The following is a 27,190-nucleotide window of genomic DNA, read 5'->3' on the forward strand; positions in this document are numbered from 1 at the left end:
GCAAGGAGGGCCTGTCAGTTACCCTCAGCTCTCTGACGGATGACAGAATTGCTACTGCTGTGTTTGTGTGGGGAAAGTCCTGGAGCTGTGCCTTGCTGTGTCCATTCTCCTCCATGCTGCTGATGCATCGTTTGTTGGTTCGTGTACAACAAGCCGTTAGGTGGCTTGGAAACTGTGGTCATTTAAAAAATGGAATATATGGAGATCTGGCAAGGGGCTTGGATAGCTGAGTAAAGGGGGCAGTCCCAACCATGTCTGCTCGGAAGTCAATCCCACTGAATTCAAAGGAGCTTACTCTCAGGTAAAAGGGGTTAGGATTGTAGCCCAAGTTGCATATATAGTCATACCTTGGTTTTCAAACAGCTTAGTTCTCAAACGTTTTGGCTCCCGAACACTGCAAACCCAGAAGTGACTGTTCTGGTTTGCGAACTATTTTTGGAAGCCGAAAGTCCGATGAGGCTTCTGCGGCTTCCAATTGGTTGCAGGAGCTTCCTGCAGCCAATCAGAAGCTGTTCTTTGGTTTCTGAACATTTTGGAAGTCAAACGGACTTCCGGAACGGATTCCGTTCGACTTCAAAGGTGCAACTGTATACTTGGAGAGCTCTGCATATTTCTTACAGGCTTGGTGTGTGGTCTAAAAACCTTAGAAGAGTCACATCCCTACCTACGGAAGCCAGTTCCCAAGTTCAGGATGGGCCAATAAGTCCATGCCACTTTCCCATGTGTTCATTCCTGTCTCTTCTTTCTCATTTCCACATTAACCTGTTGAATTTTAAATAAAGACGTGTGCCCAAATTTGTATTTCATATGTGAATTTAAACACATGTTTCTATGTGCGTTTTCTCTCAAAATGCACATCTTAGAAATTCTGTCTTTATTGTGTTCTGTGGGTCGAGTCATATTGAAAAAACCAGGAAGTGTGGAAAGCTGGCAGCTAACAAAGTTCCAGCCTGTGTATTAGTCTGGGAGATGTGGATCAGGTTGGTTCATACCAGAATTCAACAAAGATCAGATTCTTCAAGCATCCCTCTCCAAAGGTCCACTGTACACAAATATATTCTAGCAAAGGAGTGTGTGTGTGTGGGAGGGGGACCTATGGCCCTCTATGTGTTGCTAAACTACAGTTCCTATCATTCCTTTACATTGCCCATCCCCTCTGGGGCTGATGGGAGTTGTGAGTCCCAACATCATCTGGAGGGCCAGAGTTTCTCTACCAGTGTTGCAGTGTGACCAAAAGACACAACCCAGGCTGGGTCTTCGAAAGCAAAGGGGCAGGGCTATGGAGATGGACATCGGTTCAATTTACAAAGTCCCACTCCCCATTAAGTTCTGTTGGGGGAAAATAAGGTGGTTCTGTGTGAGGAGATGCACTTCCCCTCCAGAAGTCCTTGCAATAAACAGGTTCTTCATCTCCCATCAGCAAGAGGGACATTTCTTTAGTAAATAAGGAAAAATAGCTATAGCCATTATGCCATGCCTGAATAAAGCAATTTCTGCATAGCTGGTTCAGCAGTGGCCTGTAACAAACAAAACATGAGTCTCTTTGTGTTTCACCGCTGTTGGTTTGTTCTGCGCACAAAGGAAATGGCTGACTGGAAATGGCAGTGTGTTTTCTCCCCTTCTTTTCCCATCTTAACAGATGTTGACAGTTTCCTTGTTTATCACATATAAAAACCATAGCAATTTATTTTTGGATAAATAGAGGCAGGCAAAGATGTGTTCTCTTTGATGTCCCATCCCCCCCTGCACTCCCCACAACCAACACCTAAATAGACTCTGAATCTACCACCTTCCTTCTTTTGAAATGTTGCTTTTCTTGAAAGGATGCTGTGTGTGTGTTGTTGTTTTTTAAATAAAGCCTAGTGTTTAATAAAAGCCTAGCGACTAGTATTAGAAATGGCCCTTTCATTGTTACGTATTTCATTGTGTGCTGACTTTATTAAAAAACTCCCGTTTGATTAAACTTGGCTTTCTGAGGTCCTTCCAAAGACTTCTGTATTCAGCCTACATAGAAAGAGGCACCGTGAGGCCAGTTTGAGCCTGGAAGGGAGATATATTATTATTACGGTATTTATTTATTTAGCACCATATATGCTAATGAACAGGTGTGACAGCTCGCTTTCCAAAGAGGCCTGTTATCTAAAACAGACACATGGAAACAACACTGTGCAAATGAGAAAAGAACATGTTGTCTTTTCTATCACATGCCCTTTTGCTTAGGTCACATGCACAATATATATTTACAGCACATTGTCCGTCGTCCCCCCCCCCCCCGAATCTTGGGAACTGTATTTTACTCATTGCAGAGCTGCAATCCCCAGCACCCTTAACAGACTACACTTCTTAAGATTCTTTGGGGGTGGGGTGGCAGAAGTCACGTGCCTTAAATGTGTTTTACATATGTTGGTGTGGATGTGACCATAGCTGCAGAAAGATACAGGGAGCAGGAGGTTGATCCAAAGGCTTCCTTGAAATGGTGCGTTTTGAGGATGGTTTAAAGGAAATAAGAGAGCTGGTAACATAGAGGCATTCTGGGAGGCCATTCCAGACATAAGAGTCAGCGAGGGAAAACGGGTGGAGCCATTTCAGGAGGCAGGAGACCTTTGGAAGCCATGAGTGGTAGTGATGAATGAGTGAAAGGAGGAGTCAAAGCTAGGGATGGGAGACGAATTCAATTCAGTTCACATTTAAAGGCGAGCGTACCTAATTCACATTTCCTAAAACAATAAGACCAACAAACAGAGGAGTGTGACATCCACACTCCTCTGAATTTTGCAGTGTGCTTCCGCCAAGCAATATGCTCAAAAATGCATCCCTTCGTTTTTTGGAGTGTACATAGAAATGGATATATTATTGAAAATACCGCAGAGGACATTATATTAAGAAAACTACTCTGTCAATATATGAATGTAAGGCAAAATTGCACACAAACGTATTTATATTAGGAGACACCCACGCTAAAGGGCTGACAAATTTTCCTGAGGACCGCAAACTGAGGTGGAAATGTGGAGAACCTAATTTAAGATTTGAAAAAATATATATCTAGAAACCAAAATAAACCATTTTTTTAAGACCAGCAATCTTAAGCGTACATATTGGTTGGGAATAAATTCCACCAAATGCTGTGGGACCTGCTTCTGAACAAACATGCGTAGTAGGACTGTGCTGTAAGAGTCATCAAGAAAGCAGAATTTTGCTACAAGTGACTTTTACCCTCCATAGTGCTGCAGTGAGGGGAAGAGTTGTACCTGGTAGACTTTTGTCTTGTACACAGCTCCTTCAAAGTAGTTCCCCTCAAGGTCTGGAGCTGTCAACTTTTATCAGCGAATCGGGGCAGGAGGAGGAACGATATGTCTTGCCAATGGCTTCAAGTGATTGATATTGAACCTTCGGGTTGAGAGGCGCCATTCCTCTGAATACTGTTTTCTAGGAAATAGCAGGAGAATGCAGTTGTGGCCATGCTATGCTTGATGGATTCCTAGAGGCATCTGGCGTTCTGCTGTGGGAAATGCCATGCTGGACCGGAGAGGCCTTTAGTTGATCCAGCAAGACCCTTCTTACGTTCTTAATGCTTTTGTGGCTCAGGCATATGAAGTAAATATGTACATAAGAAGAAAGGCTTATTTCCCAAGGGTTCACCTTTGGAACAGCTTTCCTCCACCTTTCGATAGCACTTCATTGGCCCATCCCCCTGAAAAGAGGAAACAGTAAGAAATGAGAGATCTCAGACTTGACGGTTTGCAGTTATTTCTATTGGTTCTGTATGCCAAGTCACTACCAAGGTCATGTTTAGAAATATATTTTTTAAAAATATATTTTTATTTCAAATCCCTCAACGGTAGCTGGAAATCTGCTGGAAACCTCATGCCTGCAACAGATGGGGAAAATATATATTTAGAGCTGATTTAATTTTTCTAAAAATGAGTATATTACAGCATCGGCATTGCTAAAAACAGCACTGACCACCCAGTTTTTAACACATTAGTCTGCTTGGGCAGTTTTGTACCATAGTTAGTAATGAGTGCCAGCTGTTAATCATGGAACAAATATATATATGTAGGATTATTCTAAATTGAGGAGTGTATTTTCCTCGTGATGAAGGAGTTAATTGCTTCTGTCTGGTCAGCCAAACGAGAGAGAGATTTCAGACATATCCCTGCTTATTCTCTTGATGCCTCCCAGGGCAGTGATGTACAAACTGTTCTGGGGAGCTCTTTGGTTTGTAAGAAGTTTAGCGGGGATTTCCAATGGGAAGATCAGCAGAGAAACATCCCACAAAGACTGCTCCATCAATCCCCATTTAAACATCCTCACTTACAGTATTACGACTGCAGGACTGCCCTTGCTGGTTTCTCTACACATCACCCATTGGAGGGGAGAAATCTGAAGTGGTGTGCATTCTCTATATGGGTGGGCTCCTTGCATGACTTAGAACCCCACACTATATGGGTTCAAAGTCACATAGGAAGCAACGCTCCCTATGGTGCTGGAGAGAGGTTAGGGGTCAGTGACCACAACCCCAGTTACCAACCAGTCCCCTTTTCTGGGTGCCCTCATCACCAGAAGTTAGTTTGGAGGGTGGGGAGGGGAAAGGGCATTTTTGGCTGTGGTACGCACTTAAAGGAGCTCCCCACAGAAGCCCAACTAGTGCCTAAATTAATACTATTTATATTCCAGATGGCAGGTTTTTTTCTCCTTCACCTAAGCATTTTTATATGCCTGTTGTCTTTGTCCATGGAGTTTTCTTGGCAGGGATACTGGAGTGGCTTGCCGGTTCCTGCTCCAGGTGGATCACGTTTGGTCAAAACTCTCCACTATGACCTGTCCATCTTGGGTGGCCCTGCTCATAGCTTCTCTGAGTTATTCAAGCCCCTTAGCCACGGCAAGGCAGTGATCCATGAAGAAGCATTTTAGGTTATGCTGTGGATCTACCATCTGTAGATTGTGTTGCGTTGCTTCAAATTTTGCTGCTAGGCTGTTAGTTATTTTACGGCATTGCACCCTGCCCTGGAAACAATGCCCTCCCTGCCTGGTGAAAGGCAACACAGAAGTTCTTGAAAGAAAATGAATTAAATCATTTAACGCTCCGATGAGCCACAAGCTCCCTTGTATGTCTGGATGAGGGAAGTTCTAATGTTGAATGTTCTGGCCTTGCCTTCTTCCCGTCTGCCTCGGCTGGATGGGTGACGGTGCAATGTCTTTTGTGTAGAATGCAGTGTGGTTTGTTCAGTTCTTCCTGGTGCAGAGAAGGGGCACAAGTTATTTGCCTGAGGAGGAGAAGGAGGTACTTGCAGGACAAGTGGTTCATGCAGAAACCCAGAAGCTAAACTCCTGTGAGGGTGTGCATTTGTGTCACTTGCACACTCTAAAAGTTAAACTTTTTCTCTCTCCCCCCCCCCAAGAGGAATACATGAAGTGTCTCTCCAGCTTTGATTCAGAAAACACCTGGCAGTTATCAGAAGTCTGAGAAACATTGGTGTAGGGTAGGGATGAATGAATATTATCCATGTTGGTTTCTCTTAGTTTCTCATTTTTCCATTCTTAAATCCAGTTCCTCACATTTCTCCAGCAATTTGCATTAAAAAAAGAATCATGAAAATTTACCGGTGCTTTCACGTGAATTTCTTCTAATAAACACATTTTAATGCAATTTTCATTAATATACCACGTCTCTGCAAACATTTTTCACTAACAACACATTTTTGCACATTTTCACTAAAATCTGCATTTTCATATATACTTTCTCCAGATACACACATTTTTGCACACACTGTTCAGTGATAGAACTGTATCACAAAATTCTGAGAAGTGTGAATTTCTAAGGATACCTGGGTTTCGGTTCACATAAGGGTCAGGAAATGCAGATTAGGTGATTTCTCATTATAATGCAAACAAAATTGAACTCTAGCTGAGGGTATATTTGCATACAGCGTAAGAGGTTCTAGGTTCAGATAAAGATATTGCTGGACTGAGCTCCTGTATCCCTCTCCTTGGGCTGTCACTTGCCTGTCTGCAGTTTAAGAGCCATTGTGGTATAGTGGTTAGATTGCTGGATGAGGGCCTTGGGAGACAAGGGTTCAAGCCCCCACTCAGCTGTGAAGCTCCCTGGGTGACCTTGGGTCAGTCACTGTCTTTCAGCTTAACTTTTCTGGTAGGGTTGTTGTGAGTGTAAAATTGGGAAGCCAAGAACTGTGGTTGCTACCTTGAGCTCTGTAGAGGAGAGTTGGGGTATGAATGCAAATCAATCAATCAATCAATCAATCAAATTAAAATCAAATGTAAGCTGTAGAAATATGAGGTCACACATTTTTTGAGCAATGCTCGTTTATGCCTTAGTGTTGACAAGGTCTCCTTAATTTGCTTTATCTTGGATTGCTACCTGCTCAGAGGGTACAAACTCTTTTGTGTTCTACCCTGCATTTGGGGGTGGGGGAGAAATTGTACTTTCATAGCCTACACACGGACTTTCATCACCTCCTTGGTCCATGAATGATTAGGGCTGTGGGAATGCTTGCATCCCAGCAAGATGCTTGTGTCAGATTATGCAGCTAGAATATTGCATTCTGTATTCAAGACTGGGAATGAGAAATGGATCAAGCGTGAAACAGGAGCTGGAGGAGCTGCTAAGAGATAAAGAGCCTTTGCCGTCATTGATTTGTTTGCGGTGAATGACAAAGATCTGTTAATTTTGCCCTGGCGCAGGATGGGAAATGAAAAGCCAACCCTCTGCTCAAAAAAGAAAAAAAGAGGAGCCTAGAAATGTAACCCTATGCTTTCTGCAATGTATTGCACAATATGCTATGGAGGGATTTTATTCTCCCCCTTTTTTATGAATGGAAAAGGGGAGGGGCTTAATGCCACCAGGCCCTGCAATCAGCACAACCTGTGAAATCCTTACATGGCATTTTTTGCTCCGAGAGCAAAGCCTCCAGCTTCTCAGACTGGCTTTCAGGAACAAATCTTTTCTTCTTTTTTGCTGATGAGATGATCTTTCCCTTGTGTCATAAATAATCCAGATCAGTTAAATAGATGGAGGAAATGAAGGCGCATAAGGAGTATGGCATGTCTAAGCAGTTAATTCACTTTTCCTGAGACGTAAGGAGGAGCAGCCTTTCCTGCAGACAGCCCCAAGGAGCTGAAGACTTGATCCTTGCCATTCCCTCGTTCTCCATCTATCCCAATGTTCTGTTTTTGCCTGCAGAATTCTTTGCTGAAGCTGCAAGCCCTTGAAACTGACCTCTGCTCTGCATTTCTGCCGAACCAGGAAGAAACACAACAGCTGCCGGCTTCAAAAGACCCAGTCGCTTCATCGATCCCAACCAGCAGTGTGCAAGTTGTTGGGGAGAGTTGTGGAGGTAAGAGAAGGTCTTTGTTAATGGGCTGTCCTTGTTTCTGATTATAGAGGCAACTCAGTGGCATACATCGTGACCTAATAAATTGCAGCCCCCCCTTCAAACAGCACGGAGGGCTGAGGCATAATTTGGGGGCACAAGTGTTTATTATTATTGATTAAATAAAAGTTAATACAGTCACACACACACAAACATGACTGTGAGAGGAGAAATGAAGGAAAGCCAAATGCCATTTTGTTTGTGTTTTGATTCATATAAATACTGATTACTTTGGGGAAGAGTGCTGTCTTAAATTTGGCCAGCTCCTTCATTTTCACACAAAATTGGTTTTTGTAGGTTTCCATCCATTTCACTTCTGATTATGTTCTACTGTTAGGATTGTGCTAACAAGTGCTCTTTTTCAGTGACTGTTAGTCTGTTGCCTGTGTTCCCCCAACTCCAACACACACACTCGCACACTTTTGCCAGGCCATTGTTCATTTTCCCATTCTGCTATTGATTGCAGATTGATTGCCTGAGCAGAGCAAGTGGAAGACTTAAAAGCCACACATTAATTTTCATCACCAATGACTTACTCATCACACAATATATTTTGTGTGTGCATCCTTTTTTTGTTCATTCCTCCCCTTTCCTCTCTCGCTCAAAATCAACTGTTGGAAATAAATGGATTTGAAGCTTGGAATTCTTTTCTGTCAATTCAGAGCTTGTAATCACGCAGATGGCATGAGATGGATTCCTGGGTTCAGGCAGAAGGCAAATCACTGTGCATGAAAGTGGGTCATAGTTAGCAAGACCAGTATAGCAAGCAGATGAGTTATAGGCAAGCTTAAAATCTGCAGACCGTGTGTGGTCTCCATTAAGGCAAATGGGTCAGTATTACATGGCCTAATCCCAAGGTAATTTTTATAGATAAATAAAGTGACTGTAGCAAAAGAGCTTATTTCAAAAGCTTTTTATTCTCGGTCATTTTGCAGAGGCTAACCCATCTCTTTCTAAGAATCTCTCAAATTAGTTTGGCAGTTCTACCTTTTGAGATGCATTTCACATCCTTAAAAGTCACTGGTGCAAAAACTCTATAGCTCTCAAGGGCTAGAGAGATGCTCATTAGACGTGCCCCAATTAAGGCAAAGAAAGGAAGATGCATCCAGCTGCTTCCGTCAGCATCCCCTATTTTGTCTTGGTTTAAGATATATAAAAGAGATCCAAACCACTCTGCTTTTAAAATTGCTGAGTAGATCAATTTGAGGTGAAAGAAAGAAGCCACCGTCTTCCATGCTCATGGTTGGTCTTCCTCTGATATGGCAAAATTCAGCCCACACACCAGGCATAGCCAATGTAATGCTGCCCAGATGTTGGACTATAGCTATAACTATTGGCCATGCTGACTGGGGATGATGGGAGTTGTAGTTCAACAACATTTGCAGCCAATGCACATCTCCCCTGAATTCATTCTCTCGTGTCCATGAGGATCATTGTTCCAGGGCTAGTACATTTGTAAGTTATTCTTAAGTTGCACTGGAACTGGAAGGATTTTATTTTCCACCTGGCCACCCGCAACTTCCCTGCACTTCCCTGCTTTGAGAATTGTGGACTTCTCTTGTTCATGAGCTAGGAGGCACAGATCTCACTGGAAAAGCTTTGCGCCAAAGTTCAGGATATATAAAATAAAGGAAAATAACCTCAATCTTGATCTTTGTATATTTGGAGCATAAAAAAATGGCTTGTGGCTATTGTTCTGAGGAGTTGATTTCACCCTTGGCCTTTGTTTGCCAATTGAACCAAACTTAGGGCCGAGCCATTAAATCAGTTAAGAAAAGCCATGTGAATATACAAAAGTGAGGGTACAATATTTGCCATTAGAAGCCAGCTCCTCCCTTTGCCCCAACCTGATTAAAGGTAAAGGTAAAGGTACCCCTGCCCGTACGGGCCAGTCTTGACAGACTCTGGGGTTGTGCGCCCATCTCACTTAAGAGGCCAGGGGCCAGCGCTGTCCGCAGACACTTCCGGGTCACATGGCCAGCGTGACATCGCTGCTCTGGCGAGCCAGAGCTGCACACGGAAACGCCGTTTACCTTCCCGCTGGTAAGCGGTCCCTATTTATCTACTTGCACCCGGAGGTGCTTTCGAACTGCTAGGTTGGCAGGCGCTGGGACCAAGCAGCGGGAGCGCACCCCGCAGCAGGGATTCGAACCGCCGACCTTTCGATCAGCAAGTCCTAGGCGCTGAGGCTTTAACCCACAGCGCCACTTTAGCCTTGCCTTAATACAGAGCTGCACAGCTTGCAAATGATCTTGTTACCATGATGATGATCGGTTACCAGTCACGTATGCTTGGTTTCGCTTCCAGCCTGGTTCCGCAATAACAGGGCGGTTGTCAGACTTGCCGGCAGGTCATTGTGTGTGGCTGGCAGGGTGAACTCAACCATGTGGGGAGCCTGTTGTGGAAGACCTTCTTTCTCTGTACACGTTCTGATCACAAACCTATTTGAAGAAGCAGATTCATGGCTGGAGCATATGATAGGCTTCCATAAAATATTACCTGTGTTGACTGCCTCCGTGGGGCAACTGCTTTTGTCCCACCCCACAGAGTGGTTTAAAGTGGTTGCCATGCAGCATCTACATTGTGTACAGCTCACAGCAACTATTCTGCAGTTGCATAATTCCCAGATCTTTCAGCCAAAGGTCTGGAAGAAAGTCCGCTCCACGCTGAATTGCAACTCCCGAGATGGCTGATGGGAGTTGGAACTCCACAACCTCTGGAGGGCCACAATCACATGTGCTGGTGAAACTCAACACCCCTTTCTTGGGACTGCAGAAACAGGAGAGGTGTCCCATTCTGGCTTGTCTGGTGAGCTGCTTTTGGCTGCAGAGGATTAGAAGCTGAGCAGGCAAAATAAAGTTCTTACCTGAGAATGCATGTAAAGTAGAGCACAGCACACAATGCAGCGTCTGTCTGTGGACCCTCTTCTGGACCGAACCCTGCACAGGTGCAAAGGGTAGGAAACTGCAATGCTGCTTACACTGTGGTTCCTTGCTGAACTTGGGCGTTCAAATGTATTGAAGCACAGGCGTGTGCATAACCACAGTGCTATCAGCTTTGTGTGTGTTGAAAGGGGGTTGATTCCAAGTACCCTCTTTTTCATTCTCCCTCTCCCTCTCCACCTTTGAATGACCAAACTGAAATGTGGAGTACCTGTTTGGTGGAGAGAACAGCAATACTCTCCGGATTCAGGCCTCCAAGATGTGTTGTTCTGTAATGTCAATATTGTGTCCCTGTTATTTCCTATGCATAGTGTACAAACTGCTCCTATAGGTCTTAGCTCACTTATTGTTATGTACTGAAGTTCTCACCGTGGGATACTGTAGATAGTTATGCAAATGAAGGATCGAAAAGTGACGTTCAGTGATTGGATAGTTTGTATGCAAATGAAGGATCGAAAAGTGACGTTCAGTGATTGGATAGTTTTAGAAAATGGCAACAGTTACATTGTTCTGGAGCGCTATATAAGCAGGCTGACTGAGCTCCTCAGTTAGTTCTGTTCCAGCTTACAATAAAGAGCTGCTTTGGAAGTATCGCTGTGTCGTCTGATATGTTCGCCCACAACTTAACACTTATCTCTCGTCTCAGGTGTATGGATCTGTTTATGATTAAACACAGACACACACACACAAGCATAGTTTCCCAGGAAAATACATATGTACCCCAAGTGTCAAAGTGCCGGTGCACCCTGTTCTCCATCTTTTAAAGACCAGCTAGAATGTTAACAATAGGCAGTCTTTATTTGAAAAGGAAAAACTTGCCCTTTCGTTTTAATGTAAATATAAAATCTATCTTGAGTGGATTGTGTGAGTGGTGATTGATCCATGATCATAAATTATAGAAGCTGTCAGTCAATACAGTGTATAAGTCATGGGAAAGAAAACTAGGTCAGATTCGCTCCTCATGATGTCTGCCAGAATGCAGCACTATTCATTAGTGTGTGTTTTTCCCCCTTTAAAGAGATTTATTAGAAGCTTGCAAGCTCTTTAATCCTAATATATATATAGAGAGAGAGAGAGAGAGCGCGCGCGCGCACGCGCAAGTTTGTTTTGTTGTTTGCCACTATGGGCTACTGGGAGGAAGCGTGGAATAAAAATCTAATAAATACTACTACTACTAAATACATGTATTGCAAATGCCATCTATTTAGCCCAATAAATTGTTTTGGTCCAGCTGTTTTAACTTTAGAAAAAAAGTAGGCTTTGAATGCTCTGAAAGAAACCGATAGGGGTAAAAAGGTTCCCCCCCATTTTATTATTACATGGCTCATTTGTTTGATGTTTTGTAACATTTTGAAAAGAGTCATACAACCCATTTTAAAGTAGGGTTGTCCTCTTTTTCCAGGACTTGTCCTCCTTTTCATGGGTAGAGTCATAATAGCGATCCCTAGTTAAAAGAAGTCAGCAAATGTGCCCTCTTTTTTGCTCTTCAAAATTTGGCAACCCTACTTTAGCGGTTCTTTGGTGGATGTAGGCAATCCCATTCATCTCTTTATAGGGAGCTACTTAGGCCCAAGAACTGCCTGATATAGCTAGCATATAACCTTTTTAGTGTCGCGTCAGGATTAATGAACACATAGTATTTTAAGAGTGTGAGAAAACGATTATCTCAGGAAGTGTAATAGAAAGATTTATTCGCTTAGGCCTTACTGCTGCTAGTATGTTTCATTCATGTCAACCCTGACTCCAATCCACTGAGGTATGGCTGTTCCTCAGTCTCTTCAGCCAAGCAGCATCTTTGCATGTGCATTTTCCTGCATGCAACTGGCAATTTATTCTTCCAATATTCACCATGTGGTGAATATTCACCAATATTCAACATGCCCTAAGCATGTTAACTCAGAATAAATACCACTGGGTTCCGTAGGACTTCCTTCCAGTAAGTTTGTTAGGGTGTCAGTTTTAAAGTTTTTCTTTTAAACTATTTATTTTTGATGCGCACAACCTTCTCTTGGTATATGCTTACATCCCTTTTCCGCTATGTCACGTCACAACTTTCTCCAGGGAGCACTGATGAACCTTAGAGGCTCTTTCAATGTGTTCAGCTAATGAGCTTTGCCCTTCTAAATGCCTATTAAATTCATCTTGTCATTGCAGAGCCTGCACAGGTCTACAAAGAGGGCCAGGCAGATGCAGACAATGGACATGAAGACCACCATTCCTTAGGGACCAGCAGGCTGCTGTATCACATTACTGATGGAGATAATCCTCTGCTGTCTCCTCGCTGCTCTATTTTTAGCCAAAGCCAGAGATTTAATTTAGACCCTGAATCAGCTCCTTCTCCACCAAGTGCTCAACTGTTCATGATGTAAGCTAAGACATGTTTTATTTCCCAGGGCTGCCTCTGTGTGGCCATTAATGTTTCTCTCTAATATATATCTGATGCTTTCCTCCCACCTGTTAAATAGCAAACACCAAATGATGATGATGTGGGGATAGCTCAGTTGGGAGAGCATGAGACTCTTAATATCAGGGTTGTGGGTTCGGGCCCCACCTTGGGCAAAAGATTCTTGCATTGCAGAGGGTTGTACTGTACTAGATGACCCACGTGGCCCCTGCCAACTCTACGATATGATAACCCTTCCCAGAGTGAAACAAGTGGAAACTTCCTCCAAAGAACCCTGGGAACTGTAGTTTGGTATAGGTGGTGAGAATTTTGTTAGCCCCCTGCTCACAGAACCTCAGTTCCCAGTGTTCTCTGGGGAAAGGTAATAACTTAAACAGGTCTAGGTTTGGAGTACGGCTAGCCCCCCCAAATACTCAGCTACAGTGCAATTACTCTGTGTGTGTGCGCACACACACACACACACACACACTGCTGAGATATGTTTTGAATGGCTGATAACAGCCATTTATTTAAAGATAAAATAGACAAGCTTAATTGTGCTACAAGCATAGGTAAAGGTAAAGGTACCCCTGCCCGTACGGGCCAGTCTTGCCAGACTCTGGGGTTGTGCGCCCATCTCACTCAAGAGGCCAGGGGCCAGCGCTGTCCGAAGACACTTCCGGGTCACGTGGCCAGCGTGACATCGCTGCTCTGGCGAGCCAGAGTTGCACACGGAAACGCCGTTTACCTTCCCGCTAGAAAGCGGTCCCTATTTATCTACTTGCACCCGGGGGTGCTTTTGAACTGCTAGGTTGGCAGGCGCTGGGACCGAGCAACGGGAGCGCACCCCGCCGCGGGGATTCGAACCGCCGACCTTTCGATCGGCAAGCCCTAGGCGCTGAGGCTTTTACCCACAGCGCCACCCGCGTCCCGCTACAAGCATAACCTTGGCTAATAATAATAATAATAAGCAGTGCTTTTTTCTGGGGGGATGCACACCCCTAAACATTTTGTGTATCTAAGTTTGGCCTCATTGAGGGGCAGTATTTCAATATGAGTAGGAAAATGAGAGTCCCCCTAAACATTTTTTTAAATAGAAAAAAGCACTGATAATACGTAATATATTTTCATAACACTTTCAAGTGTCCCAAGTGCTTCATATATATTATCTAGGTGAAATCTTCATAATAACCCTATAATGGAAGTTACAGATAGGTAGCCGTGTTGGTCTGCCATAGTCAAAACAAAACAAAAATCCTTCCAGTAGCACCTTAAAGACCAACTAAGTTAGTTCTTGGTATGAGCTTTCGTGTGCATGCACACTTCTTCAGATATCTGAAGAAGTGTGCATGCACACGAAAGCTCATACCAAGAACTAACTTAGTTGGTCTTTAAGGTGCTACTGGAAGGAATTTTTTTTGTTTTGCCTATAATGGAAGTCAGTGTTGTTACTTTCGATCCATGGTAGGCAGGCTATTGCAGAGTAAAAGGATACATCATGGAGCAGGTTGAATAGAAGCATCAGAACTGTGGGGCTGAGGCAGAGGTTCATGATAAGAGAACAGAGATGTTATAAAATGTGTTCCTATTTTTATCTGTTGTACGGTGAGTATGCAAGAGGCATGCAGTGTGAATAAGCTTGGCCTAGGATGCAAAAGGGAGAGTTGGGTTCTCTCAAGAAGAAGTGAAATAATAATATTGGGAGAAGTGGTGTTTTGTTTTGTTTTTATTAAAAAAAACCACTTAAAAATATTAAATATACATTGATGACCCCCTCAATAGCGCAGCCAGAGCGACTGTGTGCATCCTAATAATATCCAATTACTTATTACTGTACTCTGTCCCTCTGCCAATCTAATCTGAGAATAGCACTGCCACATGTCTGAGCAGTCCCTTTAAAAATCTTAGGTGCTTTCAGATACTGCTGGAGAGCCCTGGACTGATCATTTGTTCCCCTTCCTGGGGCATCCCCATCGCTCTAGCCAACTGAGGGCCAATGCTGGATCAAGTGGAGATCATCCTTCCGTCTTATGCTCTTATTCCTCTTCACTTTCCTGATTCTTCAGTGCAGGGATGGGGGGACCTGCGCCCTCCAAATTCCCATCTTCCTCAGCCAGCATGGCCATGTTAGAATTACTGCTCCATGATTGCAGTCATGGGATTTTTTTCTATCTCATAACGGTGTATGTTTTGACTCCACAAAGTGGGAAGTGACGGAGACAGGATGTTTGAAGTTCCGTGAAATGGGACTATTGTCCTATGTTCTTTATCTTTGCTGTCTTTTGCTCGAGAGAGAGGGAGCCATGTTGCAGTGCTCTGTGTGTGTTTATATGTAAATAAAGTAGATCAGCCAAAATGCTGAGTTGCTGAGGTCTGTCACGCGAACTGCGCAGACTCTGCGGATCCCTAAGTGTGCTGGTGTCTGTTGGCATTGGTCGCTTTGATGTTCAGGCTGAAGAAAGCTTTTGAAGCTTCCGAATGAATGACCAGGAGGGGGAGAATATGCCAGTCAGGCATGTGACTCTACCAGGGTCCTACTCGAGTGTAGGATGAACTCCTGACAGGCCAATGAGCAGGGACGATGACAGTAAACTCTCATCAGTAACCTCTGGAAGGTCACAGGTTCCCATCTCCACTGTATTCCTTTCTTCTGTCCCAGCACAGACACACATAGAAAGAGGTTTCCAACTCCAGCCCCTGTTTTGCTAACCACGCCCTTGAACAGTATAGAAATCATGGTGCCAGGTGGACTTCTGGGATTTAAAGCAGACCTGCCCAACTGGTGAATGGGGTTGTCAACTTCTGAATTAAGCACTGTGGCTGTGTGCCTTTAAAGCAGCTTGATGTGTAGACATTAGCAGGTGACTGTCCTCATTTCCATGAAAAGCTTCACTTCCTGCTTTCAGCAGATTCCATAGCTTTTCAAGGAACAAGCAAGCCAGACCAGGCCAGACCACTCCTATGTTTCTCCTTCTCTCTGTTATTATCCCTCCCCCATCACCCTCCTTCATGGTCTAACCCCCTCCACCTTCACCAGAGTCCCATCACTCCATTGCCGTTGTAGACCTAATCCTGCAAAGTCATTTCACATTTAAGACATTTTCGTAACTTCTACCTTTGTAGGCCAAGAAGTTCTTCCAGAGGTAGCTGTGATGACTGCAAAGAGCCGCAGACGATAGCACAACTCACAAAGCACCTGCAAAGTCTTAAGAGGAAAATCAGGAAATATGAAGAAAAGTTTGAGCAAGAGAAGAATTATCGGGTGAGAAACCACCTTGTTTCTGTGGTGTTTGATGAGGTGGATGAGACTGCATTTGACTTGCTGGGTCACAGTGTTTATGTGCCTGGATTAAATTATGTTTCTTTCTTGTTGTTTCCTGGGTCCAAAGCAGATGCGAATCTGCTTTACTAGTATTTATGTTGGTGAGAGACATGGTAGTCACTAGTGTTGATGGCTGCAAGTGACCTCATAACTACAAGTGACCTCATAAAGGTCTGGGCTAGTTAAGCAATGATGTCACAAATACTCAGGTGCTGGTTATCAGATACACTTGCCACGTTAAGCAAAAAGAGCCAGTAGTCACCTGGGCACAGTGGTGTAGCATGGGGGGTGCAGGGGGGGCCGGGCGCACCGGGCACAACATCTGGGGGTTAGGGGGCGCAAATCCACGGGTTAGGGGGCACAAATTACTTGCCTTGCCCCGGGTGCTGACAACCCACGCTACGCCACTGCCTGGGCACCCAGCAAGGTTAGGGAGCAGCAATGTGCAGTCTTATTATAGAGGCTGGTGAAAGGGTAGGTAAGTCATTTTTGCCATTTGGATGCCATCAGTGTATAACAGAGTTTGGCAGTCAAGTTACTTTTGACCCAGCCTGGACCACAATCCAGATGTCAGCTGGAACATTATATATTCTGGATTAATAAATGCAGAATGTATGTGGTCAACTTTGCCCATTAATAATGAGAGCTGTATGAATAACAACAGCCACAGTCTAACCACCTGGTTTCCCCCTTGTTGTTTCCTGTCCAGCCTTCTCACGCTGACAAAATATCGAACCCCGAAGTAATGAAATGGATGAACGATTTGGCCAAAAGTCGGAAACAGCTTAAAGGTACACACAACTATCAGCTGCAGTCTGTAGGATAGGTCTTTTCTCTTTCACCAATAAATCTGGTGGAAGACACATGGGGAAAAATGCTTCTTAGGGAAGTTTAGGGAAGTTTTTAATATTTAATGCTGTTACTGTTTTTAACATCTGATTGGGAGCCACCCAGAGTGGCTGGGGAGACTCAGCCAGATGGGCGGGGTATAAATAAATTATTATTATTATTATTATTATTATTATTATTATTATTATTTTATTTTAGCACTCGGAGTCATTTCTCACTAGTGCTTGAAGGAGGGTCAAATTCAGCTAGATGCTGAAAGTCCAATATTTAATATTGTCTTGAACCTTACCAGAAAAGCAACTACCATATTTTCCGCTCTATAACACGCACCCGACCATAACACGCACACAGTTTTTAGAGGAGGAAAATCCGTAGGCATGCCACCCGTAGGCATTCCCTCTATAACACGCACAGGCACTTCCCCTTACTTTTTAGGAGGAAAAAAGTAAGTGTTATGGTGCAAAAAATACGCTAATTTCCTAAGAGCAGGAATCGATAGTTGTTGGACTTTAGTTCCCATAATCCCCCACCAGCATGGACAAAGTTCAGGGATGATGGGAGTTGTAGTCCTGCAACATCTGGGAGAGGTGCACAGGACTGCTATAGAATACACAAAACTGGTTTTACCCAAGCCTTAACAGCCATCGCCTCCCTGAAAGCATCCTAGGAACTGTAGCAATACCCCAACCCCACTACCCTAGTCCTCATTTTTCTCTAGGGAGAAGGAAGTTGGGTTAAGCTTGTGTAAGCTGGCAGTGTAGATTTGCCCTGTAAAGTGCAGTCTGCCAGGAGCTGTTCCTGTGGAAGCCTCAATGAAATGAATGGGGCTTGAATGGAAATCAGGCTTGCTAGATTCCAGCCCTTTTCCTGTAATTTTAAATAGCAGCGTCATTGATCTCCCTCAGTGCCACAGAGTGCAACACTAATGAAGTTAATGCTGAGCTAATAGCTTCATTACACTGATACCTTTTACACACTCATAGTTAAGTGATGCGTTTGATCCTGTGTTACCAAACCGCTTAAAACACTTAATTTCCCCCCATTCTGTTAAGTTGTGAGTGTCGGATATTCCCTTGAGTGTGAGCTTCTTAGGCTTCCATTATAAGCTGTATCTCAACCAGAAGGAAATCATGTCCACTTCATACTTTTTCTTCAATTAACAATGAGGGTTATGCTGCATGTTGAGACAGATGAGGTTGGTTTTTTTTTTCTTTTCAAAATGCAAAGTGGAATAAATCAGGACATGTAACCTAATCATCGTACAGTGGTACCTCGGGTTACAGACGCTTCAGGTTACATACGCTTCAGGTTACAGACTCCGCTAACACAAAAATAGTACCTCGGGTTAAGAACTTTGCTTCAGGATGAGAACAGAAATCGTGCTCCGGCGGCACGGCAGCAGCAGGAAGCCCCATTCCTAAAGTGGTGCTTCAGGTTAAGAACAGTTTCAGGTTAAAAACAGACCTCTGGAACGAATTAAGTACTTAACCCGAGGTACCATTGTATTACCATTATTATGAAGGCATGTGCAAAGTTGAGAATGGCCACAGCAGGTGGAATTCAGATGCAGAGCTTCCTGTGGGAAGCTGGAGTGATTTAAGTCTGTTTTAGTCTACTGATGTTGATGCATCAGAGGCGTGTCGCAAGGGCAGGATGTGGGAGCAATGATCCAGGGCCACACTCAGAAGCAGAATGAGGGTTCCCAAATGCAGTAAGCAAAGGGGTAGCCATTGTGAGAACAGGATGCTGGACTTTGTTCTGATTCGGCAGAGATCTTTTTAGGTTCTTAAAACCAGGAGTTTTAACACACGTTTTGTGAGCTACCATATATGGACGGAGGGACGCAGGTGGCGCTGTGGGTTAAACCACAGAGCCTAGGACTTGCTGATCAGAAGGTCGGCAGTTCGAGTCCCTGTGACGGGGTGAGCTCCCATTGCTCAGTCCCTGCTTCTGCCCACCTAGCAGTTCAAAAGCACATCAAAGTGCAAGTAGATAAATAGGAACCACTCCGGTGGGAAGGTAAACGGCGTTTCCGTGTGCTTCTCTGGTTCGCCAGAAGCGGCTTAGTCATGCTGGCCACATGACCCGGAAGCTGTATGCTGGCTCCCTTGGCCAATAAAGCGAGATGAGCGCCGCAACCCCAGAGTCGGTCACGACTGGACCTAATGGTCAGAGGTCCCTTTACCTTTATATATGGATGGGGGATTGGATTTAACTCTATGGGTCACCTGTAAGGGTTGTATGTGAGCAATCCAGCTCAGTGTGGTGATGGTGTGTGTGTGTGTGTGTGTGTGTGTGTGCGCATTTTGTGGTGGCAGAAGGAATGTGTTGCGAGTGGTTGCTCATTCGTATCCTGGGAATTTTCCTCCCAGAGCTGAAACTCAAACTGTCAGAAGAACAAAGCTGCCCCCTCAAAGCAACTCAAAGGAACCTTCATCAGGAGAGCTCCAAAGAGACTGTGAAGCAGGACACAGCAGGAGCTCCCCCGAGCCCCTCCGTAGAAGAAACCATGGATGCCGTGATGAAACGACTGAACGAGAAGCGGCAGCAGCTCCATATCCCCGAGAACGTTAAGGTAACACGGCTCTTGTACGGTATTTCTATTTGCGCAGCCTCGAGGCAAGTACAGCTCCTCAACTGTTGGGCCTGTTTGCCATGTGCCGAGCCACCAAAAAGGCAGTAGCAGTTTCCATGCATTGCTGTCCCACCCCTTCAGTGTAGCTCCACGTTTTGCCACCAACAGTTTAGAAGAGTTAAATGAAACAGTTTAGTAGATTTATACGAAAACTGCAGGGGGAGATACCGTCCCTCCTTTACAAATAATGTCTTTAGGAAGTCTTGGACAAAGAAGTGATAGGCTGTTCAGAGAAAATGTGCAGTTCCTGGTCAGTATGTTTCATGAAACTTCCACTAGGAATGAGAGGTGTGCAATAGAACACTAATGTTTAGAGTTGTCTCTCTCTCTATATATATATTAAAAAAACTTTTTTTTGCATCACTCTTCAGCAGAAAGATGCTGCCTGAGCAGCAGCTTAGGCAAGATAAAACAATCCTGTATAGAACATAACACAAAAGGGAAAGGCAACGAGGAGGGATGAGCAAAACAAGTCAGCTTAGACATCCATGATTAAGAATACAGAGTAGTTCTTGTAATGGCCACCTGTAGGAATATAAACAATTCAAGAAGAGGAGGAGCCAGTTGGAGCTGGTCTCTCAGCTGAACAGCCCTGCCCACCATCTCCCCCCTGCAGCCTGATAGATTGCTGCTGTTGGGTGACAATTGAGAAGAGAGGGCATCTTGATGGATCTAGTCTCTCAGCCGAACAGATGGAGTGTCCCTGCTTCCCACCTCTTGCTCTGCCACAGCCTGGTGGAATGGCTGCTAGATGTCAGTTGACGGAGGGAAGACCATGATGGGCCTCGTTTATATGTCAACAACATAATTAGGAAGCATGTGTTTTAAGACTTTAGGCCTTGTGTGTGTTGTTCGTAAGCTCTCATCTCTTAGACAAATGTTACAGGCAAAAATAACAGCCTCAGTCCAGAGATAGTGTCCCATTGAAATCAGTGGGACAAGGACATCTCTCTTTTGCTGGACTGGGCACAACGTCTTCATAACAAGGGATGAGGGCTGTTTTAATTGTGATGATGGCCATGTGGAGACCGTCATAAAGCAGTGGCCCACTTAGGATCTCCAGGACACCGGACTCAAGGCTTATCAATGTGTCATCAGCTGTATAAAGCATTTGCACAGGAAGATGCTTCTCCGTGGTCTTTGTGTGGCTGTTCCCATGTTTAAATCAGCTCCAAGGGTTTTTAAAAAGACATTTTTGTGTCCTGCCTTATGTCCAAGGTGGTATCCAATGATCATGATTTTTAGGCAGTAACTACATGACCCTCAGTTTAGGCTAATCTGCTTGTCCCCACTCCTCCACATGCAGCTGCTGGGTGATCTTGGGCCAGTCACACTTCTCTGAAGTCTCTCAGCCTCACTCACCTCACAGAGTGTTTGTTGTGGGGGAGGAAGGGAGAGGAGATTGTTAGCCGCTTTGAGACTCCTTAGGGTAGTGATAAAGCGGGATATAAAATCCAAATTCCTCCTCCTCCTCCTCTTCTTCTTCTTCTTCTTCTTATCGTTTGTAGTCTGATAGGCAATCTGACCTAGAAAGGGAATGCAGCATCATAGCACTAGTGGAGATCAGCTTTGTTTTTAAGTTAACTTATTCAGTTTTGAGAACTTCTCTGCAATGTGAACCTTTTCCATCTCAGCCTGACTCATCTGGCTCAGTTGCTTACCAACATAACCTAGGCTGTTGTTATTATACATCAGATCTATCCCAAATAAAGGATCTATCATCCACGGTTTAATCGTGGATGTGGGGGCCAACCTGGCATGTGTTACTGAGACCTGAGGGGGTGAGCTACATGGAGTTAGTCTTTGTCCAGTGTAGGTGTCATTGTGATGCACAGCGATTCATTCTCTCCCAAAAGTGGTGGTGATGGACACTTGGATGGTTAGAAAAGAGTATTTGACACATTCATGGAGGACAAGCTGAAGAAGTGCATTGCAATATTCGGAGAAGTGTCATTTTCAAACAGTGGATGAGTTTTGGATCGTGTATTGTTTCGGAATCTACCAAATTTGGTAGGTTCACCTTTGAAATGAGAACTGAATCAAATTTCACTTCCATCCTTACAGTGATTGTAGGAGATGCTTTGTCACTCTTGCGGTGCTGTGATGTAAAATTGATTTATTGTTGTGGTGGTTTGATTTTTTCCGGATTGTTATATTTTATTATGTAGCGTACATTTTTTATGATTTTCCCTGCTCTGGGATTGATTTTAATGAAGAGTGGATTATAAACCACCCATATAAATCAGTACACAAATTAAATCCAAAAACAACCCTTAGCGGCTTTTGCTCTGCTTGCTTATCACCTCCCACCCCCACCCCCGTCCTGCTCCCTGGCCACAATTTAATTCGGCTACTTAAAATTATACCAAGAAATCATGAGCTCTGTCAGAAGCATATATATGAAAGCTGGTTTATCCCCATTAATCCTCAGAAGTTTAAAACAAATTGCAGAACTTTTCAGGCAGCTGTAACTGGTCTAGGATTAGTTAAACGTGTGCACTCATATGGCACCTGCAAAATAAGATTGGGGAGTGGATGTTTTTTCATCTCTGCCCAGTCCTGTAAACTGCTGCCTGAGAAGATGTTGCATGAGAGCCAAGGCTGATACCAGGAGAGAACTTTGTCCCCTTTGCCTGAAATTCAGTGCAGACAGCCTGCGGCACGTACAAACAAGGTTGAAGTTACTCCACTTTAGCAAGGATGGAGGATCTCTTCTGGTTGGGAAGCATAGTACCTCTGGTGGGAAACACGTTGTGCTCCTTCTGGGGTAGTTTGTCCACCTTTGGTCCCCACCCTGCAGTGGGGACCCAGGTTTACGAGTCAAGTACAATAAGTCAAGTAAGATGAGATTACTTGAAACAATTTATGGGAGATGGATAGTAAAGAAAATCAAATGCATTTGTATTTCCCCCCCTAGAATGATAATTAAATTAAATTTGATGAGCATCAGCTTTGGGGCTTGTTTTTAGAGAGCCTTCCAGGTTAACCCAATCTAATTGGGTACATGCCTGCATGAAGACCGATCGAAAGGCCCACAGTGCTTTCTGAATCAGAGAGAAAACTCAAAGAATAGGATATCAAATGACACTTGTTGGTGCTGGAGGGAGCGAGGAACCTTTGACTGATTCATCAAAACAACTCTGTAAGCTTTATCACTTTGAAATATAGCCACTTTCTAAGGGGTCTTCAAGGCTTTGTGCATAATTCAGAAACCTGCAGATGGTTATACAGCACAGAAAGAAGAGGACCTAATCTAGCTAAGGTTTGTTGGGGCTAATGTTACAGTTACAAGCTGTGCTGAGTACACGGAATAAGTCAGTTGCAAGTACAGGCAACCCCCGATTTGCGTGGGGTTCCATTCCGAGTCATTGCACGCTTGTGTGAAAACTCATGCAATTGAAACACCCCCTCCTGCCCTGCCCCACCCCTCTTCTGCCCCTTTAGTGATGCCTTTTATGACGTTTCCGGGTTTGGCGATGTGCGCATGTGCGCAGTTGTCCATATATTGGTCACGCCTAAAAGTCACATTTCTTTCACTGAGACTTGGACAGGCTGAGGCCAAACTGTAATCATTCCACGTGTATTGTGTTTTGGTACAACTTCTGCCTGCGCAAGTCCATGCACATGTCCAAATTGGAGAGGCATGGATTTCTTTTAGACCGTGGGTCTTTTCATGTTCCTTCTTGCTTTTCCTACATGTAATGTATAAATGGAAGTGGAGAGAACAGATTGAAATCTTCTGCCTAGTGATTAGCTAGTTTTATGTGTGCAGCCTGTTGGGTACTTAAAACCTGGCGAAGGGAAGACTGACTTTCCTGATTCTGTGTAGATGTTTTCTAGTTAAAGCGTTTCAGAACAGGAGATGTATGCGTGGGAAAAGAGAAAGTACAATAAAGCAAAAGAAACTGGTGTCTTTACAGATGGACAGAGCAAGCTTCTTCCTGTGCATGCTCATGCAGGAGATATTAGGTGTCTCGCAACATATGCTAAGGTAGACCTGCATATGTCAATTGCTCAGGAACCGCACACACTCTGCACATGTATTTCCTGGGGCTGAATTGCCACCTTGAGCAGTAGGTAGACTTGGTTCCCGTGGCTGGCTTTGGAGCTATGTATGCTATGCATTACAGCTTTAACAGCAGAAATAGCCACTTACCTTTGTGGATCTGTGGGGCTGGCCCCTTTGCTGCCTTAGCGTGGCTGCGCCGCAGGCAGTCGTGGCCTGCCAGAGGGGGTGTGGTTTCGTCCTCACGCAGAGGAACAGTGGGGCTTCCTTTCTGGTTGTGCAATGACACTGCATGCAGTTAAAGCTACTGGTCTTGTGTGCATGTGCCTCTGCATCAGGGTTGAAGAGGCTAATGATGCAAATATTTACTTCCTGCTTTCTCATACATCAATTGAATTGGACTAAAAAGAAAGTCTGTCTCCCTCCCCCTCTCCTTTGGTCCGCCCTCAGCTGATTTGCTTGAGGATAGCTCAGTGAGAGAACACATGTCTTGTCTGAGAAAGTCCCAGGTCCAGGCCCTGACCCCTGCAGTTCAAAGATTGCTGGTTGCAGGTTGCGGAAACGTCCTGTCTGGGGCCTTGGATATTACTGTATAAGGATTCAGTATAAGGGAGCTTCATACATTCATTTCCAGATCTGCTCAGTTTTTCTTCCTCTCAGCCCCCATTTCCAGTACCCTGACTATTGCATGGTTCCTCATGCATCATATCCTTAAGGATTTGCTTCTTGGTTTTCCATTTATCCTACAGCAAAGTTCATATCTTACTTAAGGTGGGATTCACCCAACACACCATGTTAGTGGAAGTCCTGGGCAATGGGGCTATCTCATTGCACCTGTCCCCTTCAGTTGGCTCGGGGTTGGTGTTGGGCGGTGATCCCCCAGAACAGCACTGGGGAGGGAGAGCGGGGAGAGTTTCATCTGGCTGCAATGCTTGAACTGGTGGGATGTTTGCAGTAGAGGGATTTTTAAGTCTACACTTGGTTTTTGATTACGCTGGGCTTTTGTGTCTGTGTAGTCGCTGCCCTGAATGTATAGATTTTATATATTGTGGAAATGGAGGATTACACCATAACTGAAGGTTGCAAATGTGGATTGGCAAATCAGTCTATTTCTGGTCTGTGTCACTAATCAAACCCATTTCTGATGTTCTTCATTTTTTAAATCTGCACTTGAATTCGCATTTAGCTACATGTTGAAATCATTTAGTTGCAAATGTATTTTTTCTTCAAAATATGCATGTTTAAACATGTTTTGTTACTGTTTTTGAGCCACTGGAACATCCGGTCTAAAAATCTGGTGGACAACTTAAGTTTCAATCTGCATCTTTGTCTGCGAGGTTCAGATCAGGTCAGGTCAAATGAGGATTCTCAGATACTGAATTACTCAAGCTTCTCCAGTTACCAGTGCCTTTAAACTTTCCCAGAATGGGACGTCTGTCAAAATGACCTTTGAGCCAAACCTACTTGTACTGCTTCACATTGTAAGTGTCCATAATGTGGTTTCTAGAACTGCATAGTTGGTGCCTTGGCATTTTCACTAGGCCTTCCATAAGAATGGACAATCTTGAGGATATGACATAAACGAAATCCTTTCAGCCACCAGGAGCAGGCAAAAATGTATGACTTCTTTCAGTGTAATTACCTCATTTTGTCATGCCTTGAGTCCCTCTTTCCTATTATTTTGAGGCAGAAATTAATCGTGGTGCTAAGACTCAATTATGTCAAAGGAGAGGTTGGTAGATATCTGGACAGTCCGCGGCTTGACAATCCTTATGTTGACTGACAGTCAACAGCAAGTCACTAAACCAAGCACCCAGCGCCATAACAGCGCCAGTATTTTGAGGCAATGGATCATGCAGTTGTCAGGGGCAAGGAGTGTACAGAAACAGTGGCAATTTTGATCCTAGCACTCCTGGACACCTGTTTTTGCAGGACTACTGGAGTCCAACTTCAACACAAACGTGGTGCTCCAGTGAAATTGTTAGCCACCCAGGAATTTACTTCCTCGTTTTTAAATCCCTATTGCAAACAAACAAACAAAAAAAAGCAGTGGCACGAAGTGCATTTGTGGGGTTGTTTTTTTTAAAGCCAGAGTCACACTTCCCTCCTGCTACTGTTTATGCTAAAGAAACATAAAGCAGCGTATAGATTAGGACCAACAACGCTTCTTCTTTGGCACCCAGCACAATACAGACATCTTGTTTCGCCAGAGTCAATATGGTGTTGCTTCTTATTTCTTTTCAGGGAAACAAGCAAGATAGGAGTCTGATGAAGCCTCTTTATGATAGATACAGAATTATCAAGCAGCTTCTGTCGACGCCAACTTTGATCACAACCATTGTAAGTCCAAAGGAGATTGCGGAAATAAATCTGCCCAAACTTTTGCCTTTTTAAAGGCTCCATTCATACGAAGCGTTTTGCCCACTAGGGAATCCTTCTCACGGAATGTGTTGAGGGAATAGTACAACCAAGGGAACTGCAAAATAGCCTTCCCAAGAATGGAATAGCAGCTGTTGAGAATGCTCAATACAGTGTTTATTTAGGCTCCATCTTACCTCTCTGTATAATGATTGTTGTTGCTGTTTTAAAAAATAAATTTACTGTTTTACAGTTTTAATTAACCCTGCAGATTGACAACACATCCAGGACTACTGCTGGAAACCAATGTTACGCTGGTGTTTTCCACGCAGTGCTGGATTTACGTATAAGCTAAACAAGCTATAGCTTAGGGCCCCTCTCTCTTGGGGCCCTCAAAAAAATTAAAGGGAAAAACCCTGTATTAATTGTATTTCAGTTCAGCAATTACTTTGATAAAATACATATTTTGTTATGTACAAATGGCTTTTGATACCTATTAGGTCCATAAATTACCATATAGCATATATTCAACACGAAAAACAGCGACAATTTGTTGTTGACAAAGACAGCTGGACAAAAAAGGGCCCCATTACCTTCAGTAGCCTAGGGCCTCATTAAACCTAAATCCGGCCCTGTTTCCACAGCAGACTAATAATAACCCTTGGAAGTTAAATATGTCCATACATATATCTGTAAATCCCTGGGAGCAACATCTGGGGGACACAACTGATATGTGCACACTTTATTTCCACGCTTGGTGCACGACACTGGTCTTCACACCAGTGTTTCCCACAGGAATCCTGATGTGTCCTGCCCTTCCTTTCCCACATTCCTGGGTATCCCCATCTTTTGGATTAGGGAAGTTGCATCCCAGGCAGATTTGAGTCCTCAGGTTGTCTTCTTTTAAAAAGTAACCACTGTGTCTAGCTCAAACTTTGATAATAACAAAGCTTGTACAGTACTGGGAAACAATGAGCATCCTTTGGGAAGGTGTCTTTTATGAGAGTGAAGTAAGCCAAATTGTTTGTTGCTACCCCATTAAGGGTGTGCCTCACTTTCTTTTCTGTGGCAATCTGCTTACACGAGTAAGGCTGCAAACACAAGCATTATTCCCAAGAAATAAAATGCATTGGACTCAGCATTTTTACTTGTTTAGGACTGGGCTTCAAGGCTAGTTCCATGGAAATGGTTCTGAAGGAAAACTAGATCCCCAAAATTGCAGTTTCTTACATTCATGTTAAGAGGCGGTGTCACACAAAGTTAATTCCCTTGTGGGAATGACCATGTGAATTCCTGATTAAGAG

The 27,190-nt window shown here is 44.0% G+C and overlaps 1 protein-coding gene and 3 long non-coding RNA genes across 13 annotated transcripts in view; 1 reads left to right on the forward strand and 3 right to left on the reverse strand.

The window, feature by feature from the left end:
* LOC309371320 overlaps nt 1-27,190 on the reverse strand; it is a 223,000-nt gene that overhangs the window by 130,845 nt on the left and 64,965 nt on the right. The gene's annotated exons all lie outside the window — the stretch shown is intronic.
* The window catches only part of FAM13C (family with sequence similarity 13 member C), a gene marked incomplete at its 3' end in the record, with an annotated part of 73,992 nt that overhangs the window by 37,635 nt on the left and 9,167 nt on the right, over nt 1-27,190 (forward strand). For 9 of the 10 annotated variants that reach the window (XR_014168805.1, XR_014168806.1, XM_081913662.1 and 6 more), the window contains 6 exons: nt 7,202-7,355; nt 12,488-12,698; nt 15,840-15,978; nt 16,748-16,829; nt 19,260-19,462; nt 25,773-25,868. Coding sequence is in view for 8 of the 10 variants with exons in the window: in XM_081913662.1 (XP_081769788.1) it covers nt 7,202-7,355; nt 12,488-12,698; nt 15,840-15,978; nt 16,748-16,829; nt 19,260-19,462; nt 25,773-25,868 (885 nt within the window). The remainder of the gene's footprint in view (nt 1-7,201; nt 7,356-12,487; nt 12,699-15,839; nt 15,979-16,747; nt 16,830-19,259; nt 19,463-25,772; nt 25,869-27,190) is intronic. The other variant, XM_081913660.1, reaches the window with a different exon arrangement.
* LOC309371308 lies at nt 1,948-8,004 on the reverse strand. The gene is made up of 3 exons (XR_014169035.1): nt 7,928-8,004; nt 3,249-3,691; nt 1,948-2,040 (listed from the first exon to the last, which is right to left on the reverse strand). It is a non-coding gene; the product is annotated as an uncharacterized lncRNA (long non-coding RNA).
* LOC309371225 lies at nt 8,026-15,969 on the reverse strand. The gene is made up of 3 exons (XR_014168939.1): nt 15,832-15,969; nt 9,670-9,832; nt 8,026-8,113 (listed from the first exon to the last, which is right to left on the reverse strand). It is a non-coding gene; the product is annotated as an uncharacterized lncRNA (long non-coding RNA).

This window comes from Podarcis melisellensis (genome assembly GCF_964234715.1).
Source record: "Podarcis melisellensis genome assembly, chromosome: 5".
Taxonomy (NCBI): domain Eukaryota; kingdom Metazoa; phylum Chordata; class Lepidosauria; order Squamata; family Lacertidae; genus Podarcis; species Podarcis melisellensis.